The 20,215-nt window shown below is 41.6% G+C and overlaps 1 protein-coding gene across 1 annotated transcript; it reads right to left on the reverse strand.

Annotated features, from left to right (window-relative positions):
- Positions 1-224: 224 nt before the first annotated feature.
- n4bp2l1 (NEDD4 binding protein 2 like 1) lies at positions 225-19,291 on the reverse strand. The gene is made up of 5 exons (XM_003219219.4): positions 18,771-19,291; positions 7,083-7,210; positions 5,651-5,739; positions 2,916-2,992; positions 225-2,399 (listed from the first exon to the last, which is right to left on the reverse strand). Exons 1-5 carry the CDS (start codon positions 19,142-19,144, stop codon positions 2,165-2,167), a joined length of 903 nt encoding a protein of 300 aa, XP_003219267.2. The 5' UTR covers positions 19,145-19,291; the 3' UTR covers positions 225-2,164.
- Between the last annotated feature and the right edge of the window lie 924 nt (positions 19,292-20,215).

The following is a 20,215-nucleotide window of genomic DNA, read 5'->3' on the forward strand; positions in this document are numbered from 1 at the left end:
CCAAGCACAAACATATCCTCACTTAATGGAACACACAAGCATCAATGCTAGATTACACCTAGTATTTTAAAATTACCTATACAAATTTCGCTACTTCTCAAAATGCCAAGAGCAAGTAAAATGCTAGCTTGCAAACATTCATCTTTATTTTACTGTTCGTAACTCCAATTTACTTCTGACTTTACAAGTAATTAGTGATGTGAATCAGAGGTCAAGCTGCAGTGTTCACAGTTCACCCAGCATGGTGTTTATTTTTTAAAACAACCTCTACATAAGATGGCAAGCTGTCTTATACCATGAGGAATGGTTTCAATCTGATAACAGAGTGTTGAAGAAAAGAGTTGTATTTTATAATCGCGTACAACTCCTTGAGCATTCTTAATAAATTACAGTCCAACATCCTGTAAGTTTCCTAAAGCATAGTGATTTCACTGGGAGCAAGAGTCCCTAACTACAAATCTGTACCTTTTTCTCATGTTCCTCATACATTTATTTCATGGCTATTTATTTCAAAAGTCCTCTGCACAGTTCAGAGTCAGACAATTTCATTTGTTTTCAGCTTTTACACAAAAACCACAATTAGTTCAATAAAAGTGGCAGCTCAGAACACACAGTTAAAAATACCACAAACACATTATTTTGGCAATCTGAAATAGTTCTCTTCCTAGAAGAATGAAGGTAGATTTGTCATATGAATTAAAGAGACAATTAAACATACTAAAATGTCTAAGTCACAGTATTTAGGGACTGGGTGGATATGAATGATTTCACTACTCTAGACTGTTCTTTAAAATAAAAACTAATTTCACATTATTCAAACAAGTTCTTAGCAGAATTCAAGAGTTAGCAGTTACGAATTTGTGGCCCTTCAGATGATAGTGGATTTCAATTGCCATGAGTCAGTCCTCTTGGCCAGGATGAGGGATGATGGGAACTTTGGTCTAACATCAAGTTAGTTAGCAAGTGCTAACCTCTGACATGAAGGCCAAGACTAAGCAAGGATATAAGGCAGCAGTTTTGGTTTGTGTGGATGATAAAGTAATCAAAAACACAAGATTAAAACTCTTTGACATCAAGGCACACAGCACATCTACCAAGTTCAGTGACACTACTTTTTTCTTTCAATCCCTGATTTTTAACATTTGCACTGGCTTCTTTTACTTATTTACCTTTAATATATGCTACTACACTGAAGAGGTATACCTTGTTTGTTCAAGGGAGAAAAGGCGATACAATGTATTAATGCACCTGCCCTGAGTAGTTTATATGGGTGCAAACGAGCGAGGAAAGGGTGGGTTGACAAGGAATCATCTCTCAGGTAAAAGAAACAGTCCAGATAAGCAGTGACAACTAGTGTTGGCGAGAAAGGAGGTGGCAAATGGAAAAGCAAAAGAATTCAAATGAAAACAATACTATGGCCTACATCCTGTTTGGTAATTAACTAGAGTAGGCTCACTGAATCAACATTTGAACTGAGTTAATGTGGATAGATAAATACTAATAGATTGAGACTAACAGAAGGATTCAGGCCTATGAAAGAAAAGTAAACCAACAAAATTAGGAATGTAGACAGACATTGCTCCCGGGAAAGAGGAATGGATAACTTATATAAAAAGCAGCTAAAAATCTTGGTGTCACAGGAACTGCCTTTTAATGGGATGAATTCAGACTAAAGTGCCTTCAGTTCCCATTCAGATAAATAGGACTTACGTTAACTTTTGACTTTCCTCAATATGACTAATTTCCTTGTACCTCAAAAACTTTCACAATAAGTACCACCACTGGGAAGGAAAGAGTATAATGAAAATCAGGAAGGATGGGTTTTAATCCTAAAAACACTTAACTAAGCATCAATCTTGTTTTAATTGAATGGGACTTGCTCTCAGTAGGCAGGTGAAGAATTGTTCTTTGACTTTTAATAGTCACGCTAAACTACGTTCATTGTTAGGATATTAATGGCGGTTTACCTGATACAGCATTTCTGCTTCTTATCAGAAATTCTGCATACGAAGCAGATGGCTATCAGTGTGGGACTTTTTAAGAATCCAAAATTTGAAACGGAATGATTTGAAACCTAATCTAGTTCAGTAGAAAAATACAAATATTTAAAGTTTAAAACTGAGAAAAATATCTTTTAAAAACTTAAACAATTTGTGAAGAAACTCTAAAAGACACTGTAGAAATCATTTCTTCTATTAAATGATCTTCCATTGTTAGCTCTTTGGTTTGGGAATGTTGAATTTAGCTGGGAACAGCCTCCACCACTGTTTGTGCCATAGGACCCAGTAAAATGTCGGGCTGGCTCTTCTGAATGAAGTACAATATGAAAAGTGAGGTCATGCTCATACTGTTCTTTCATTCGCTGTATCGTCTCCCGTGGAACACCATGACTATTCCGTCTATAAAACAAATGTACAAAATATGCTAAGATATCTGTAATTCACACACAGAGAAGCAAAAACCCAACATCCCCAAAGAGACTGCATACATGGGACATGCACCCATGGTTTCACCTATTCACATCTAACAAAGGTGTTTTCTCCAGGAATTTTCTCTGCCTTCCAGATGATTCTATGGTAGGAAGTTACTACAACATTAACATTGGAGGATCTAGTAAATCTCTAGAGAGGAATTTAATTCCCTCAATCCAAATACTCAGTGATTTGCTAAAGGGGAATGCTGGAAAGCTTCCTCATGTTACTATATGACAGGCTACTATCTTCATCTTTCTGGAGCTTTGTACAATTTATGTATCACTAGACTGGCAGAATATCATGCTCTGCCAGCTTCAAATAAGATTTTGGCAACTGAGGCCACAATTTTATAAAATACCAGCTTGGATCTGCCAAGTCAACTGATCTTTTTTTCTTTTTTTCAAATAATCTGCTTGATTAATTATTGCAAAACAACTGTACCTGACTAGTTCCCGAACATTGAATTTCCAGTGTGTATCTGGCTCTCGAAAGATAACTTCATAGTTGTTTTCACGTGCCTGAGGTGAAAGAATGCAGAGTTTAGATGTAGTTACTGTTGCCACTGTGTTTATTTACATCCCATCTTTTCCCCCAATACTGGAACTCAAGGCATTTTCCAAAATTAAAACCAAAACAGATTAAAAGGCCCGGGCTGTGGCGCAGGCTGGTGAGCAGCCAGCTGCAACAAATCACTCTGACCAAGAGGTCATGAGTTCGAGGCCAGCTCGGAGCCTGCATTTGTCTTTGTCCTTGTTCTATGTTAAGGCATTGAATGTTTGCCTTATATGTGTAATGTGATCCGCCCTGAGTCCCCTTCGGGGTGAGAAGGGCGGAATATAAATACTGTAAATAAAAATAAATAAAAACATATAAATCAAGGATTATGTAAATACAAGTGTCTGTCTTACATGTATTTGCAGTTCAATGAGTTTAGGATTTCCCCCCAGGAGTGGGGTGATTCTAATTTGTCTTTTCTTGAATTTGAAATGGTTTTAAATTCAATTGATCCACTGGGTAATTTTCAATATGTAAGGTTATTACTTCATTATATAATTTGAAAAACAATGATTCTACTGAGTTTATTACAAATTCATTAAGAGATAAACTACATCTACCACCATCCAAATAGGTAAAAATCCTGAATTCATGGACTGCAAATACACAGGCTGCTTGGCTTACACAATCATGCCATACTTTTGCATTATCATGAATAGATAACTGGAAAAGAAAGGTTATATTAAATTGTTGGACCCTAAATTAAAATTTTCTAAAATGTATGATATTAGTATGAATTCAAATTTCACAAAATAGCTTGAACGTTCCTAAACTTAAGCACTTAGCTGAAAAATAGTCCAAAATAATTATATGGTCATACCATATTATGGTATGGTGGCATTCTTTAAATCTCAAAATGGTTTTATGCAGCCCTCTAATTTGTGTTAGTGTGCTATCTTTAATATAAGATTTTCAATGATTAAGATGATGGTCATAGGTTAGAAAAACGTGATAGCAAAAAAAAGTCAAATGCTGACATTGAGTCTAAACAAAATTCCCTTCTCTTGGCAGTGACTAAAAATGTCACTTCTGAAGAAGCAGATCAGTGCATTTGGCATGCTGACTAATTCTTTGTTCACAAAACAACAGGTTATGTGTTATGGAGGCCAAAACTATTGTCCTGTTAATCACACAACAGCCATCAAAGTGACATTAATCTATATCAAGTGAATGGGGAGAAAAGAGAAATCAGTAAATTGTGTTACTAGTTCAAGGGACAAAGAACATACTTCATTAGAAGTGGCAGACACTGTCCAATTATGTGCTCGTGACAGTCAAAGATTTAAAAATCAGGTCAGTACTCCAACAAATGTCCACAAATTACAATTTAAGTGCAATATCTGTGGTTCTCAATCTGGGGTCCCCAGATGTTTTTGGCATACAACTCCCAGAAATCCCAGCCAGTTTACCAGCTGTTAGGATTTCTGGGAGTTGAAGGCCAAAAACACCTGGGGACCCCAGGTTGAGAACCACTGTGCTAGATTCTCACCCATAGTTGTACAATCTGGAGGGAAAGATACCTGTTTATCCTGAAACAAACAAGTTCAGAAGACCATGCTCATTTAAAAAAAAATAGATACAGTATGTATATATAGGTAGATGAAGATTTTGGCAACGAGGGTGACATTGCTGGACTCTAATTGTAAGATGTCCTCTCGCTGAATGCTTAGCTTCCCTATGGTTAATGGAAGCTCTAGTCAAAGATCTTGAGATAGTAAGACTTTTAAAAAGTGCCATAAACTGAATCAGATTCTGACATAGTATATGGCACTTTCATATACAGAAACACGGTGATCCCATGAGACTATGCTAATTGTGTTGGAAGCAGTGAAATTCAGATTTTTCAATAGGAGGTATTGTAAAATTTCAGCAGGTCTCACTTTTCTTTATTTCCAGGACTGCCATAACCCTCAATTTGTAACAATTTACTGGATGGTGGGGTGCAGTGACATCAGAGGAGTGTGGCTCTTTCTCTATAGCCAGATGCAGGACATCATCTACTAGGACCTTCAGAAGCCTCAATGAATTACATCAGTATTCTGCATCTGACTATTAAAGACAGAGACAGATTATCATTTAATTCTTCATTACAAGGCTGTGGTGTATGGGCACTAGTAGTTAAAAGATGAATTCTATGAGAATTCCAACCTTTGCATGACCAAAAAAATAGATCTTCCAAGGAATAAGTTCAAATTACTTGTATATGTCACTGCCAGGATGCCAGCCACGGAACAACCACATCAAAAGTGAGCACAATACCAGCACTTTGGAGTATGTACTGTATCTGGGCAGACATATTTCCTTAGCACTATAAATTGTTTCTCACAGACCTCAATGCCCTAGCTCTTAATAGAAAATGATACAGACCAAGATGTCCAATGGTCCAATTTAAATAAATTATTTTGATTTAAATTGGCTCAAAATCAATCCAATTGTGGTATGAAAATGTTCTAGGGAGAGGGAAAATGGAACCTATGCAGAAGAAAGGGGGTATTTCAAAAATATTAAGCCCATTATACATTCTTGTAGCGCTTGTAACCAGAGTTGGGGACAGTCACCTGCTTATCTCTTGAACCCATGGGCAAATATTAGAAATGATAATAGGTCATAGGTTTCCCTACCATTATCACATATGGCTTCATTTCCCAAGCGTGGATGTTGGTATTATCAATAATAACTGGGGATTTCCCATTCTTCATTGCTTTACGAGCTGTAACATAATAATGTCAACATTTTACAAGACCAGACAATCTGTGGACCTCGTCAGATGTCATAAATCAAGTCTCCTTAAATGTCACCGACAATTAATTATGCAGCGAAAATAGCAAATGAGTGCCAATAAAGGCCACTAGAAGAGATAGTGGGACTACCATTCCAATTGACCCCAGACACTCATGGCTGATATGTTCTGTTTCCAACAATACAAGATCATTTCCCATTTTGCTTAAAGGTCTTCAGAGAATACAAGAAGATGTGTGTATGTTAGCAGATAATTATGCTCCCTGAAGGCTTCTTTTGGAGGGGTGATCTTGATCTTGAGGGCTCAAGAGCTCGAAGTGCCAGAGGAATTGTCTTAGTGGACCATATTTAGCTTACTTCAGGCATGTTTCAATGTTTTGGCATATATAATATACAAACTTTTGCAATCTCCAGATATTTTTCATCTGGAAAAATGTTACAAAAGGGAAGAGTGAGAAGAGGGCATGAAAGTGATGAAAAGACTGGTTTTGAAATCATGGTCCATGCATGTTCTCAGTCTTCAGCTGAAATGAGGGAGGAGAAATGCAAAGGCGGTTCAAGCTGGTGATGTGGTTGTTTCAGGTTGCCCTTTAAATAAACCCTATGAATATGGGAACCAAGATTGGCAGAAAAGATGCTTGCTCACTTTATATTTTTTAAAACAACTTAGAAGATGCTTTACTCTTGATGGAGGCAGTTCTAAGTTTACAAACTCATGGTTTTATATTTTAATCATTTGTATATGCATTTTTAAAAATCATACTTATATATATTCTTTTCATGTCTCTCTCTAGTAAACACTTGAAAGTTATTAATGGAGTTATTAATGGAGTCAGCAAAAAGCATGCTTCCTATGGCCAAGTTTAAAAATATATAATTACAGGGAAAGAAAAACATAGAGAAAATATAAAAGTATAAAAAGTGGTTTGTTTAGTAGCAACAACTATGCTCCATTTTAGTGTGATGTATTCAGCTTCAGGGCATCTATTTCTCTTATAGATTTCCCACAGCAGCAGTAATGTAAACATATTAGTTCATAGTTCTACTGACTATCATTCTGCTATATTTATAGTACTGTGGATTTTTTTTAATACACATATAATACTTTTGCAAGCAAATATAGCACTTTTCACAACAGAACTGGATAATCCAGTTCAGGTTTTGTGTTGCTTTAATCAATTCTGAATGTCAGTTTAAGAAAAGCAAATAATACGGAGGCAAGAGGTGGACACGACACATTCTTATTCCTCAGTTGTTACTCTTTGACTTGTGCACCATGAACCCTTTTCCAGCACCAAGAAGAGCGGTACTTGCCTCTTTTCTGGTTCCATTTATGTGCATCTTCTAGAGCATAAGAATCAAACTCATAGGTCCCATCTTCTGTGAAGAAGTAGTCATCCGTGCTAAAAATGACTGCACTAGGAAATTCATGTTTCAGTTGCCTGCAAGTAAAACGGGAAAGGGAGAAGTAAGCATGTATACTTTTGGACCCCTTCATTTTTCAATTCCCCCTTCCCATGAATTTTAATTTGAACCTAAATGATCCCAGGACACTTTCAATTAAATTTTCAAATCAAAAGAGAACTCAGAGGGAGATCAAACCACAGAAGAAACAGCCTCTTCATTGTAGGAAGGATCACAACGTGTGAAGTGAGGTGTTTGAGGTTTATTTAACAGCTTTTATCCTCATTAGGTTATTTATTTGGTCTTCAGAATCTTACATCATAAGCATGAACATCTGTATTTTCTAAATTTAACATGGAAAAATATCTAACTGGACTGAAAATTAAGATCTCAGTATGTGGGAAAGGGAAAGAGAGCTTGAAGGATAATTATTGTTTCTAGCAGGATAGTCTTTATAAAAGTACAGAACGTTGGCACGTAGTATAAAATCATAAGAGCTGTATTCAAAATTCTCTCTCAGCATACTTACAGGAATTAGCAATAGGGATCTGGGGAAAAGACTGAACCAAAAAACTTCCTTTTTTTTTCAATTTCTAATCTTTTTCAGCACAGTTACAGAAAAAGGCCTTATTTTAGAGCACTGAGAAAACCCAACAAAATGTATGAGGTTGTCATACATCAGCAGGCAACTTGAACACATGTGTACACAGACAAATGGCAGCGCGCATTGGCATAAAATGTGAAGGCTGGAGTCATTGCCTTCATGTTCATTCATTTCTAAGTCTTCAGCTGTTCAAACATTTTAGTTCATAACATATATACTAAGTTATGCACACTAAGTACATGAGGATTAATTTTTCCATAACTCTTTCACACCATCTACTATGGATTCTACCTTTGTTACATGTTGGTTGATAACAACACAGATTATGGTTTTGAGAAGGGCTTAATACCTAATCATTTGGGAATCTAGGTCTTGCCCTTCTGTATACACTTCCTTGACCATGAACCCAATCATAATGTCATGCCAAGTACTTGCAAATTAAAAACATGCAGGATCTGGACTTCAGCACCACTACTGTTATTTTTTCAGACATTCATGGAATCTTCCTGCAAGGATATAAGTTGGAAAGATACAGTTAATCTACATTCAAAGGTTTTGAACTATCATAGAATATTAAATAAGCTATTTCTTTAAAAAAAGTCACTTTCCCAACCATGCCAAAATCTATCTAGTAACTTTAAAGCTTTGTCAATATGCTTACATGGGACAACATCTTGGGCCATTCTAGTGTCTTTTGTAATTCAGAGCTGTACTCACATGCTGTGCTACCCTTTAAGACAATGCATTAGGCTGTGAGTAAATAAGGAACTGCTTGTATAAAAGAGTTCTACATACCTCATTACCAGGGCCGGCCCCACTATAGAGGCACCTGACGCCGCCGCCTCGGGCGCAGGCCCGGGGGGGCGCCGTCAGGCTGGGCGGGAGGCGGGGCACCGCCCTGACGGTGCCCCGCCTCCCGCCCAGTGCGCCCTGGCCCGTCTGGCCTTTTCTAGCTGGCCAGACTGCAGCAGAGGTCCCTCCAGGCCGCAATCGCGGCCTGCAGGGACCTCCGTTGCAGTCTGGCCAGCTAGAAAAGGCCAGACGGGCGAGCGAGAGTAGCGCGGGAGGCGGGGACAGCTCTGGCCCCGCCCCCCGCCCAGCCTGCCCTGGCCCCGCCTCCCACGCTGCGTGGGAGGCGGGGCCAGGGCACGCTGGGCGGGGGGGCCAGAGCTGGCCCCGCCTCCCGCGCTACTCTCGCTCGCCCGTCTGGCCTTTTCTAGCTGGCCAGACTGCAACGGAGGTCCCTGCAGGCCGCGATTGCGGCCTGGAGGGACCTCCGCTGCAGTCTGGCCAGCTAGAAAAGGCCAGACGGGCGAGCGGGAGTAGCGTGGGAGGCGGGGCCAACTCTGGCGCCGCCCCCCCGCCCAGCGTGCCCTGGCCCCGCCTCCCATGCTGCGTGGGAGGCGGGGCCAGGGCACGCTGCGTGGGGGGCGGGGCCAACTCTGGCCCCGCCTCCCTCACTATTCGCCCTGGCCCCGCCTCCCACGCAGCGTGGGAGGCGGGGCCAGGGCACGCTGGGCGGGGCCAGGGCACGGGAGGCGGGGCCGGTGGCGGGGGCGCTTTTCAGCACCCCCGCTTCACATTCAAAAATATCTCCGGCCGGCCCTGCTCATTACACAAGCATGCAAACAAGACAACCATTGGCACAATCCAGTTATCCTGGAGTAATGCTATAGCAGTATACTAGCCACAATATCATGAAAACTTTGCTTAAAAAATTACAAGAACCTAAGAGAGCTAATGAGATCAAGTTTTCATCATGGGAACCAAATATAGTGAATGTAATTGTTCTCTTCTATCCTGATGAAAATCAACGATCACACAAATTGAAATCATAAGTCGAAATTGGTGCCTTAGGAGGTTCCCACTGCAAGAGGAAGCAGGAAGATATGCTCACCTTTTTATTGTTCGGATTTTCTAAGATCTGCCCCACTTTGAAATCCTTAAGCCATGACCTAGAAGTGATCTACAGATCTGAGACCCTGATCACAATGATTATCAATATTACTATAAGGTTTGAGTTATATAATGAAAACTGAAGTCTTGGTAATGTTCAACAAACCACAAGTAATTGAATATAAGGGTTTCAAGACCTCTTGTCTTTCGTGATCACTCCTGAGGCCCCGGGAGTGGCTGGCCTGCACAATTATTGGAACTTCTAACTGCAGTATATGTTTGTGGAAGGCTGCAAGTCACTGAAAGCAACTACTGGTATGTATTATCAGTCAGCCACTCTGTATAAGGCTGAAAGCCTCACTAAAATCAACATATCTGACCCTTCAATTTCAGAATGTAAATGTATCAGCAGACCTTAAAGAAACAAAGCTTGAAAGATCTGGAGACAGTGAGTTGTCCTCATAAGCATGAGGTCCTGATGTCAGCTATACTGATGCACACACATACACATATACACACAATGTGTATGCAACCCAATGGGAATTTGAGGAAAGAACCTAAAATATCACTAAGTGCTGTTGTACCCAGACCCCTTTTGGGTATAAAATCATAACACCCATGGCTAAAACATCAAGCCACATTACTTCTCTGGTTTGCTTTTCTAAATCTCCGTCATTTTAAATCCCCAGGCAAAATTGCACAAATTAAACTATTAAAAACACTGTGGGATCTTTTGTGTTCAATGTCTCTTGATCAAGGCAATGTTTCTCAAACTGTGCTTCTCCAGGTGTTTTGAAGTTCAGCTCCCAGAAATCCCAGCCAGCTTACCAGCTGTTAGGAATTGTGAGAGCTAAAGTCCAAAACATCTGGAGGAGCACAGTTGGAGAAACACTGGACTAAAGGAAACTGTTGGAATGGACCAACATAGAAAGAAGCTCCATGATATTTCTCTTTCCTGGCTGCAAATAATTCAGGCTACATCCACTTCAGGTGAGATATCTCACTCACAGGTGGGATGGCTCAAATTAAAGTAGTCAATACCACGAGTATTACCAGGGGCTAAATGCCTGGTATCTACTACTGGTGGATCGATGATGCATGCAGATGTCAGGGAGGCTCTACACTAGAATGCAATCTCATTTAAATGTTATTTTAGTGGAGCAGTAGAGATGTAGGTATGGAGTCACAGATACATGAGATACATAAACCAAATGGATAATTATAATAACAAGCTCATAAAGATAACATAAATCTTATGATAGTTATAACTATTGGAGACCCATTAAATTACTTGGATTTACTCACTATTCTATAACTGATTCACTGTGGCTACTCTTCATGAGACTGCAAAAGGGATTTGGGACAATGTGAGCTGCTCAGCAGCTTAGTAAGTAATATGAAAATAATGGGAGAATGATGTGGGTTCAAATAACCAATATTCCAGGACTCCTCCCCATTGACAACTTCCAGGATTCCTCCCCATTGACAATGCTAGGGAGCTACAGTCCTAGTACATTTAAGTAGGAAATAGCTATATGTGCATGCTAATGCTCTTAAGTACAAAAAGTGTGGGGAGACTGACTTTTAAATAAAGGGAGACTGTAAGTAACTGTTCTCTTACCTTAAATTTGATCATGACTGTAAAGGTATTTATCAAGTGATTGACCTGATATGCAGAATTGGGATGTATGAGAGAGCAATTCTACAGGGCTAAATGCAGTGAAAGCAGTATAAACACCAGAATACTGTGGCACAATTGATTTGGCATAAACTTCCATAGATTATAGCCAACCATAATATGATGAAGACTCTGAGGCTTTATGTAATAAAATAGGCTACAGTTTGTGACAGTTTATGCCAAGTAAAATGTGTTAGTCTTTAAGGGACAGTCTGTGGTTTTAGTCATGTGAAAAATTTAGCGTCAACAGACAATAAACAGTACATTATTTCCAGGAGACTAATCATGCTGAGGTACTATCAGTGTAGAATATTTTGGATAGAAGTCTAGGGATTCGGTCAGCCGAGTGAGCAAGAGGGACCCAATGTATCCTTCATTTAATCACTATTTTGTGTATTTTAATATGTTTTTTTATAGAAATGCATTTTAATATGTGTCATTGTGGTATTTTTATAATGTTTATGTGTTTAAATTATTCTTTAACCTGTCTCAAGCCATGAGGAGAACTGGGTAAGAAATAAAATAATTATAATAATAATAATAATAATAATAATAATAATAATAATAATAATAATAATTATATACACATGATTAGTACACAGCAAAAAAGATCACTATGCTGGCTTTTGTATGGGATCACACATCGGACACTCCCCAAGTGTCTTGGATTATGTGATGTATTGGAGAATAATGTGTTCAGATCCAAGTAGGGCGGCCTTTTGCAGCTGACAGATGGCGATTTTGTCAGTGCTGATTGTTTTCAAGTGCTGGACAAGGTTTTTAGGCATTGAACTTAGTGTGCCAATCATTACTGGAACCATCTTTACTGGTTTGTGCCAGAATCTTTGCAGTTCGATCTTTAAATCCTATTATTATGATTATTATTACATATGTGCAGGACTGGCTAGTTCTGAAGTTAGTTAACTCAGGCCCCATCCACACTGCCATATAATGCAGTTTGAGAGTGCATTATATAGCTAGTGTAGATTCATATAATGGAGCTCAGTGCAATGAAACTGCATTATATGATGGGGCCTCATACACAGTAGTGAATGGGAGGCCTTCCAGGGGACATCTGTGTTCTCATTTAAACCTGCCTACGTTTCCTATTTCTTTTCAACCAGCAGGTTTTCAGTACAATTAAATGCTTAGGGTGAACTAAAAATAAGCCATAAGTATGATGGAGTGAATTTTGCACAGGGCCACTTTCTAAGAGTAGTTAATATGCAAAACCAAAATAGGGATTCAAAACAAACCATTTATATGACTGGTCTGCTTGAAGCATATTTTGAGAGCCAATAAAAATAGTCTATCTCCAATCCAGTTTCTGAAAACACAGAAAACCAACCCTGTTCTATTCTTGTCAACAACAGCAAATAACAGCAAGCCTGTGGTCACCGTGTGACTCATTACAATCCCGTTCAACACAATCTACCTTTGCTGAAATGAAAGAACATAAATACTGCAATACTATGTCTCATGTTTGTACCCTATTTCATATTAGAACTGATGCTCCAAAAGCCCTGCATACATAACTTCTAATCCACCAAGGCAACTATGAAGCTATGAATGATGAGCCTATTAAGAACTTAATAAATCTCCCTTCTTTTTCTGACGTTATATGACAACAAACAATGTATTGTGGCTAAAGAAAACACAGCAGCACAAAAACTAACACATACCTGGCAAGTCAAAATACCGGTGAGTGTACTGTGCATCACAAACAAAGGACTCATTCCAGAATTACAACATGCCTTCTACAAGTGTGTTTATTTATTAGGCTATTTATTTGCTCATGGGTTTCAGCTGTTTGTTTGAATTCATGAATTATGAACATGGCATAGCACATAAAGAATACAGCAAGTAACACAATCGGAACTGAAAAGAAATCAATACATGGTAGCTTTGTGTTCTTCTACTACACTTCACTCACCATAAAAGAGCCCAGTTGATTTTAAAGTTATTTATTAACATTTATGATGCAATAGAACCAAGTTGAATCAACGGTAGAGAGATTCTTCATGGGGGTTCCTCGTTGCAAAATCTATACACCTAATAAAAGTGAAATTGTGTATGTGTATATGTGGAGGAGGTGTCCATTTACACAAACAGCCTCCCGCCTCCACAAACAGCTATAGTTCCCACTCAGCAGGAGACACCATGGCCCTTCCTCAACTGACATGCAGGTTATAGTGAGCGCCAAGAACGTGTAGCCCAAACCCTACCAGTGTCCTCCACAAACACCATTCTGCCCCCCCACCCAAATGAAGTCAATTTCATCCTAGATGTTCTGTTTTTCCTCCAGAATGGACATCCCAGGGTTCCTTAACTTGCATGACCCCACCCACTGCCTCTACCTTTACCCTCTCCTACGCTTTCCTATGGCATACAGTTCACAGAGGAATTAATCAGCAACTGAACAAGAGGTTTGGGGAGAATTCACCATGATTTACAAGAGTTGTACTTGACCTACATCCAAAGAGCACTGTTAACCCAAACAACAATGGATCTGAACTAAACTTGCCACAGATTATGGGACTTGCAGTACTGTCACTGATACTGTGACCCCCACCAACAATGGACTGTGACCAAACTTTGTAGCCCCATGACCAACTGAACCTATGGCAGGGGTTAGTGGGAATGGACGTTTATTTTGGGAGTTATAGTTCACCTACATCCAGAGAAACTATGACCCCCACCAAGAATGAACTGGGACCAAACTTTGTACGGAGAAGCCCCATGATCAACTGAACCTATGGCAGGGGTTACTGGGAATGGACGTTTATTCTGGGAGTTATAGTTCACCTACATCCAGAGAAACTATGACCCCCACCAAGAATGAACTGGGACCAAACTTTGTACGGAGAAGCCCCATGACCAACTGAACCTATGACAGGGGTTAGTGGGAATGGACGTTTATTCTGGGAGTTATAGTTCACCTACATCCAGAGAAACTATGACCCCCACCAAGAATGAACTGGGATCAAACTTTGCACAGAGAAGCCCCATGACCAACTGAACATACTACACAGGTTTGGGGGAATGGCCCTTGATTTTGGGAGTTGCAGTCCACCTGCATCCAGCGATACTATGACCCCCACCAAGAATGAACTGGGACCAAACTTTGCACAGAGAAGCCCCATGACCAACAGAACATACTATGCAGGTTTGGGGCAATGGACTTTGATTTTGGGAGTTGCAGTCCACCTGCATCCAGCGATATTATGACCCCCACCAACAATGGACTGGGACCAAACTTGGCACAGAGAAGCCCCGTTTACCTGCATCCAGATAGCACTGAACCCAGCTGATGTCAGATCTGGACCAAACTTGGCACACAGACCCAACATGGCCAACTGCATACAGGCCTCATTTGGGGGTGATTGACCTCGGATCTGGGAATTGTAGTTCACCCTTATACAGAGTGCCCTGAACCCAGCCGATGACCGATCTGGACTACACTTGGCACACAGACCCAACATGGCCAACTCCGAATACTGTCAACGTTTGGGCGTGATTGCTCTGGGAATGTGGGATTTGTAGCTCACCTTTATCCAGACAGCACTGAACCCAGCCAACCATGGATCTGGACCAAACTCCAGTGATATTACCCAACATTCCAAAACAAACAATGCCTTCTTCTAATAACCCGAGCACCGGCGGTCCCCAAGCTAATATCCAAATAAAAAGAAAAATTTTCAAATGTAATTGTATGAGCTTATTCTTTTGAAGGCATTTTTTGGGTGCCAACGTGGCATAGTTTAAGTATTGGACTCTAACTGTGGAGAAGAAAGTTTGAATTCCGGCTCAGCCATGAAAACCCACATTATATGCCTTCAAGTTATTTCCGCGTTATGACAACCCTAAAAAATTAGGGTTGCCATAACTCGGAAATAACTTGAGATTTAAGTAGCCACTCCTTGTTATTACTGTGCCAACGTGGACTTAAAGTACTTGGTAAGATTAAGAGGGTGTGTGGCACTGCCTTCCTCTGCTGAGAGAATATGATTTGCCCAAGGTCACCCTGGCCCAAATGGGCTTCCATCATTGAGCAGACATTTGACCTCTCCTCTCCCATAGTCCTAGCCCAGCACTCAAACCACAAAGGCCTCAACGTTTGGGTTGGTTTCACAGGAAGCAAAAGAGAAAGATGTTGCAAGGGATTTTGTTTTAAAACTCTGTTGCTATAGTGTTAAAAATGTAGCAAAACTTCCTGCTGTTTTTCCTGCAACAGAATAATGGGCTGATACACACAACCCATACAATATCTAAGGAAACAGCAGTTCTAACCACTCTTCCGTTTGTGCTCTAAGGGTGCATCCACACTGTAGAATTAATGCAGTTTGGCACTACTTTATCTGCGTTGGCTCACCATGGAATCCTGGAAGCTGAAATTTTACAAGGTCTTTAGCCTTCATTGACAAAGAGTTCTGGTGCCTCACCAAGCTACAAATCCCAGGATCTCACAGCATTGAGTCAAGGCAGTTAATGTGGTATCAAATTGTAGATGCACTCTGACGTTTCCTAAATTAATGAGTTTTCTCTTGACTGGGTTGCTGTGAGTTTTCTAGGCTGTATGGCCATGTTCCAGAATAATAATAATAATAATAATAATAATAATAATAATAATAACAACAACAACAACAACAACAACAACAACAACAACAACAACAACTTTATTTTTATACCCCACCCCATCTGCCCGAAGGGACTCGGGGCGGCTTACATGGGGCCTTGCCCAATACAACCATATAATAATAACAACAAAACAATAAAACAAATATCCCAACAATAAAAGAAGCATTCTCTCCTGCTATTTCACCCACATCTATGGCAGGCATCCACAGAGGTTGTGAGATAAAGCTTCTAGTACATGGCCATACAGCCCAGAAAACTCACAACAACCCAGTGATTCCAGCCATCGACAACACATTTCTCTTGACCACCTGCCCTGGTAAGTACAGACAGGGTTGCCTCTACTTAAGAGAGCTGCATGGCACCAAGAAATTATGCAGATTATGTGTTTTTCAATATATACACAGAGTGATGTCACATTTTGTTTATATCTACTTCCTGAAAGTACAGCAGCCTGGAGAAAAATAAAAAAAACCCTGAAACCCTCTCCTCCCTTCTAGCAACATGAAGCAGGAAAGAGTTCCCTGGAACCAGACTTAACTCCCTAGATGTTTCCTTCTGGGACATTTTGATCAATGGGTGCATCTGACACCACTCTAACTGCTATGGATTCTTGGGAGTCATAGTTTGATGAGACACCAGTACTTTTTAGCAGACACAACTAAAGACCTTGTAGAAATATAAACTCCCTTGTATCCACAGCATTGAGCCATGTATTGTCGAAGGCTTTCATGGCCAGAATCACTGGGTTGCTGTGAGTTTTCCGAGCTGTATGGCCATCTTCCAGAAGCATTATCTGATGTTTCGCCCACATCTATGGCAGGCATCCTCAGAGGTTGTGAGGTGTTGGAAACTAGGCAAGTGTGGTTTTTATATCTGTGGAATGTTCAGGGTGAGAGGAAAAAAACTGATGTCTGTCTGAGGCAAGTGTGAATGTTTCAATTGGCCAGCTTGATTAGCACTGAATAGCCTGCAAGCTTCAAAACCTGGCTGTTTCCTGCCTGGGGTAATCCTTTGTTGGGAGGTGTTAACTGGCCCTGATTGTTTCTTGTCTGGAATTCCCCAATTTTCTGAGTGTTGTTATTTATTTACTGTCCTGATTTTAGAATTTTTAAAAACTGGTAGCCATGTTTTGTTCATTTTCATGGTTTCCTCCTTTCTGTTGAAACTGTCCACATGTTTGTGTATTTCAATGGCTTCTCTGTGTAGTCTGACATGGTGGCTGTGAGAGTGGTCCTGCATTTCTGTGTTATTAAATAATATGCTGTGCCCAGGTTGGTTCATTAAGTGCTCTGCTATGGCTGACTTCTCTGGTTGAGTTAGTCTGCAGTGCCTTTCATGTTCCTTGATTCGTGTCTGGGCAATGCTGCGTATATAGACTTGTCCATAGCTGCATGGTATACAGTAGACTCCTGCAGAGGTGAGAAGATCCCTTTTGTCCTTGCTGAATGTAGCATTTGTTGTATTTCCTTGAGCCATGTAGTTAAAATGCTGTCAAACTGCATTGAATTCTGCAGTGGAGACGGGCCAAATAGTGAGCCTTTGAATGTATACAAAGTTTCCCAACCAAAGGAATCCTGACCAGGGGTGCATTTACACACTGTTGAATGAATGCAGCTCAATGCCATGAAATCCTAGGATTTGTAATTTGTGAGGCACCAGCACTCTTTGGCAGAATTCTGCAGCACTGAGGCAAGGCAGTAAATATGATGCCAAACTGCATTAATGCCACAGCAGGCATGCACAAATGTGAGCACTCCTGGTGTTTTGGACTTAAACTCTCACCATTCCTTACATGAAGTCCAAAACACTAGGAGGGCCAAAGTTTGCCCACGCCCATGCTACAGTGTACATCAGACATGGGAAAACCTGTGTTTTGGACTTCAACTCCCACAATTCCTAAGAGTCTACTGACTGTTGGGAATTATTTATTTACAGTATTTATATTCTGCCCTTCTCACCCCGAAGGGGACTCAGGGCGGATCACATTGTATACATATAAGGCAAACATTCAATGCCATATACACATAGAACAAAGACAGAGACAGACACAGAGGCAATTTAACCTTCTCCTTAGGGGATGTTCGATTCCAGCCACAGGGGGAGCAGCTGCTTCATCATCCACTGCGATGGCACTTCCTCATTCCAATGGCGGCTGGATGATTATTATAGAGTCTTAAATTAGTTAAATTAGCCTCCCCACTTTGTAAGCGGTACCTTAATTTCCTACTTGATAGATGCAACTATCTTTCGGGTTGCTAGGTCAGCAACGAACAGGGGCTATTTTTTATTTTTAACTGTTGGGTGCTCACCCCGCCACGGGCTGGCCTCGAAATCATGACCTCTTGGTCATAGTGATTTATTGCAGCTGGCTGCTCACCAGCCTGCGCCACAGCCCGGAATTGTGAGAGTTGAAGTCCAAAACACCTGGAGGGCCAAAGTTTGCCCTTGCCTAGATACACCCCAGGAACGGCTTCCAGATAGATTTCACCCCCCTTTGCAACGTTCTGCACAAATGGGGTGCATCCTCTGCATGGGTAGAGCTATACTACAGAATGAATGCAGCCTGGTGCTCACTTGAACTGCCATGGCTCAAGGCTTGGGAAGCCTGGAAGTCAAAAAAATCCCACCTAATAAAACTACGACTCCCATGATTCCGACACTGAGACGTGGCAGTTCAAGGGGTGCTAAAAATGCATTACGTGTACAGTGTAGATTGGACCCTCTGCTCACATTGTCTGCGTGGATGGAGCCAGTGGGGAGGGACCGGGGAAGAGCTGCTTACCTGGCCAAGGTGCTTTTCCCAGACCCGGGGAGGCCTCGGAGGAGGTAGAGGCTCTTGCTGAAGCGGCGGCGGCGAGGGGGAGCCCTGTTTGGACCCCTTCTTTGCTGGAGGCTCAGGCCCCCGAAGGCGCGCACCAGGCTCTCCTCCATCGCAGCTGCAGCAGCAGCAACAACAACAACAAGGCGCTCCGCCGCAGCAGCCCCAGTGTGTGGACTCCTCTTTGGCCTCGTGACTGAGGCGGGCGGAGCCGCTCCCCTCCCCGCCTTCCCTTCAGGAGCTGCTCCCTCCAGGGAAAGGGAGCGAAGGGCTCTGGGACTCTCTTTCCCACCACTGGAGGGGCCACAACCAGCCTGCAGGGTCAAGGGACTTCCCATTGTCTTATCTTTCAGCTCCTGCAGACTGAAGTCCAAGAAAACTTGCCAGATAGGTTCAATAAACCCTTAGATATAGCCTTTGGACTCCCATGCCTAGTATAGGCCAGGCTTAGGCCAACTTCGACCCTCCAGGTGTTTTGGACTTCAACTCCCACAAGTCCTAACAGCCTCAGGCCCTTTCCTTTCCCCCCTCAGTCGCTTTTCAGAAAGCCCAGGTGCTTTGGCTAATAATTGGGAATTCTGGGAATTCGAGCCCAAAACACCTGGAAGACCAGAGTTTGGAAAACACTATAGGAGTCCGGGTGGTGAAGTGTGTTAAAGCACTGAGCTGCGGAACTTGCAGACTGAAAGGTCCCAGGTTCAAACCCCGGGAGCAGCGTGAGCGACCGCTGTTAGCTCCAGCTTCTGCCAACCTAGCAGTTCGAAAACATGCCAATAGGTACCGCTCCGGCAGGAAAGTAACGGCGCTCCATGCAGTCATGCCGGCCACATGGCCTTGGAGGTGTCTACGGACAACACCGGCTCTTCAGCTTAGAAATGGAGATGAGCACCAACCCCCAGAGTCAGACATGACTGGACTTAACGTCAGGGGTAGGCCTGTAGCGAGGGGGGTAGGGGTTCAAACCCCCTCCGAAATTTTTCAGGTTAAAAAAAAAACCTGGTTTACTCATGAATTTTAACTGGTTAACCAAATCTAAGTCTATGCGACGTAAAACATTAAGAGTCCCTCCAGGCACTATCTCAAGCAGATATTGACAGGTCTGAACCCGGGGGGCGGGTGGGTCAGGGGTTCAACCCCCCCCCCCCCGAAATTTTCAAAACCCCTCCCGAAAAATTTTTCTGGCTACGGCCCTGGTCAGGGGAAACCTTTACCTTTACCTAAGGCCAACGTTGGCCCTCCAGGTGTTTTGGACTTCAGCTCCCACAATTCCTAACAGCCTCAGGCCCTTTCCTTTCCCTCCTCAGCCGCTTAAGCTTCGAGTATTTTGGATTTCAGTTCTCAGAAAGCCCAGGTGCTTTGGCCAATAATGAGGGATTCTGGGAACTCGAGCCCAAAACACCTAGAAGACC

The sequence above is a fragment of the Anolis carolinensis genome, chromosome 3 (genome assembly GCF_035594765.1).
Source record: "Anolis carolinensis isolate JA03-04 chromosome 3, rAnoCar3.1.pri, whole genome shotgun sequence".
In the NCBI taxonomy this organism is placed as follows: Eukaryota; Metazoa; Chordata; class Lepidosauria; order Squamata; family Dactyloidae; genus Anolis; species Anolis carolinensis.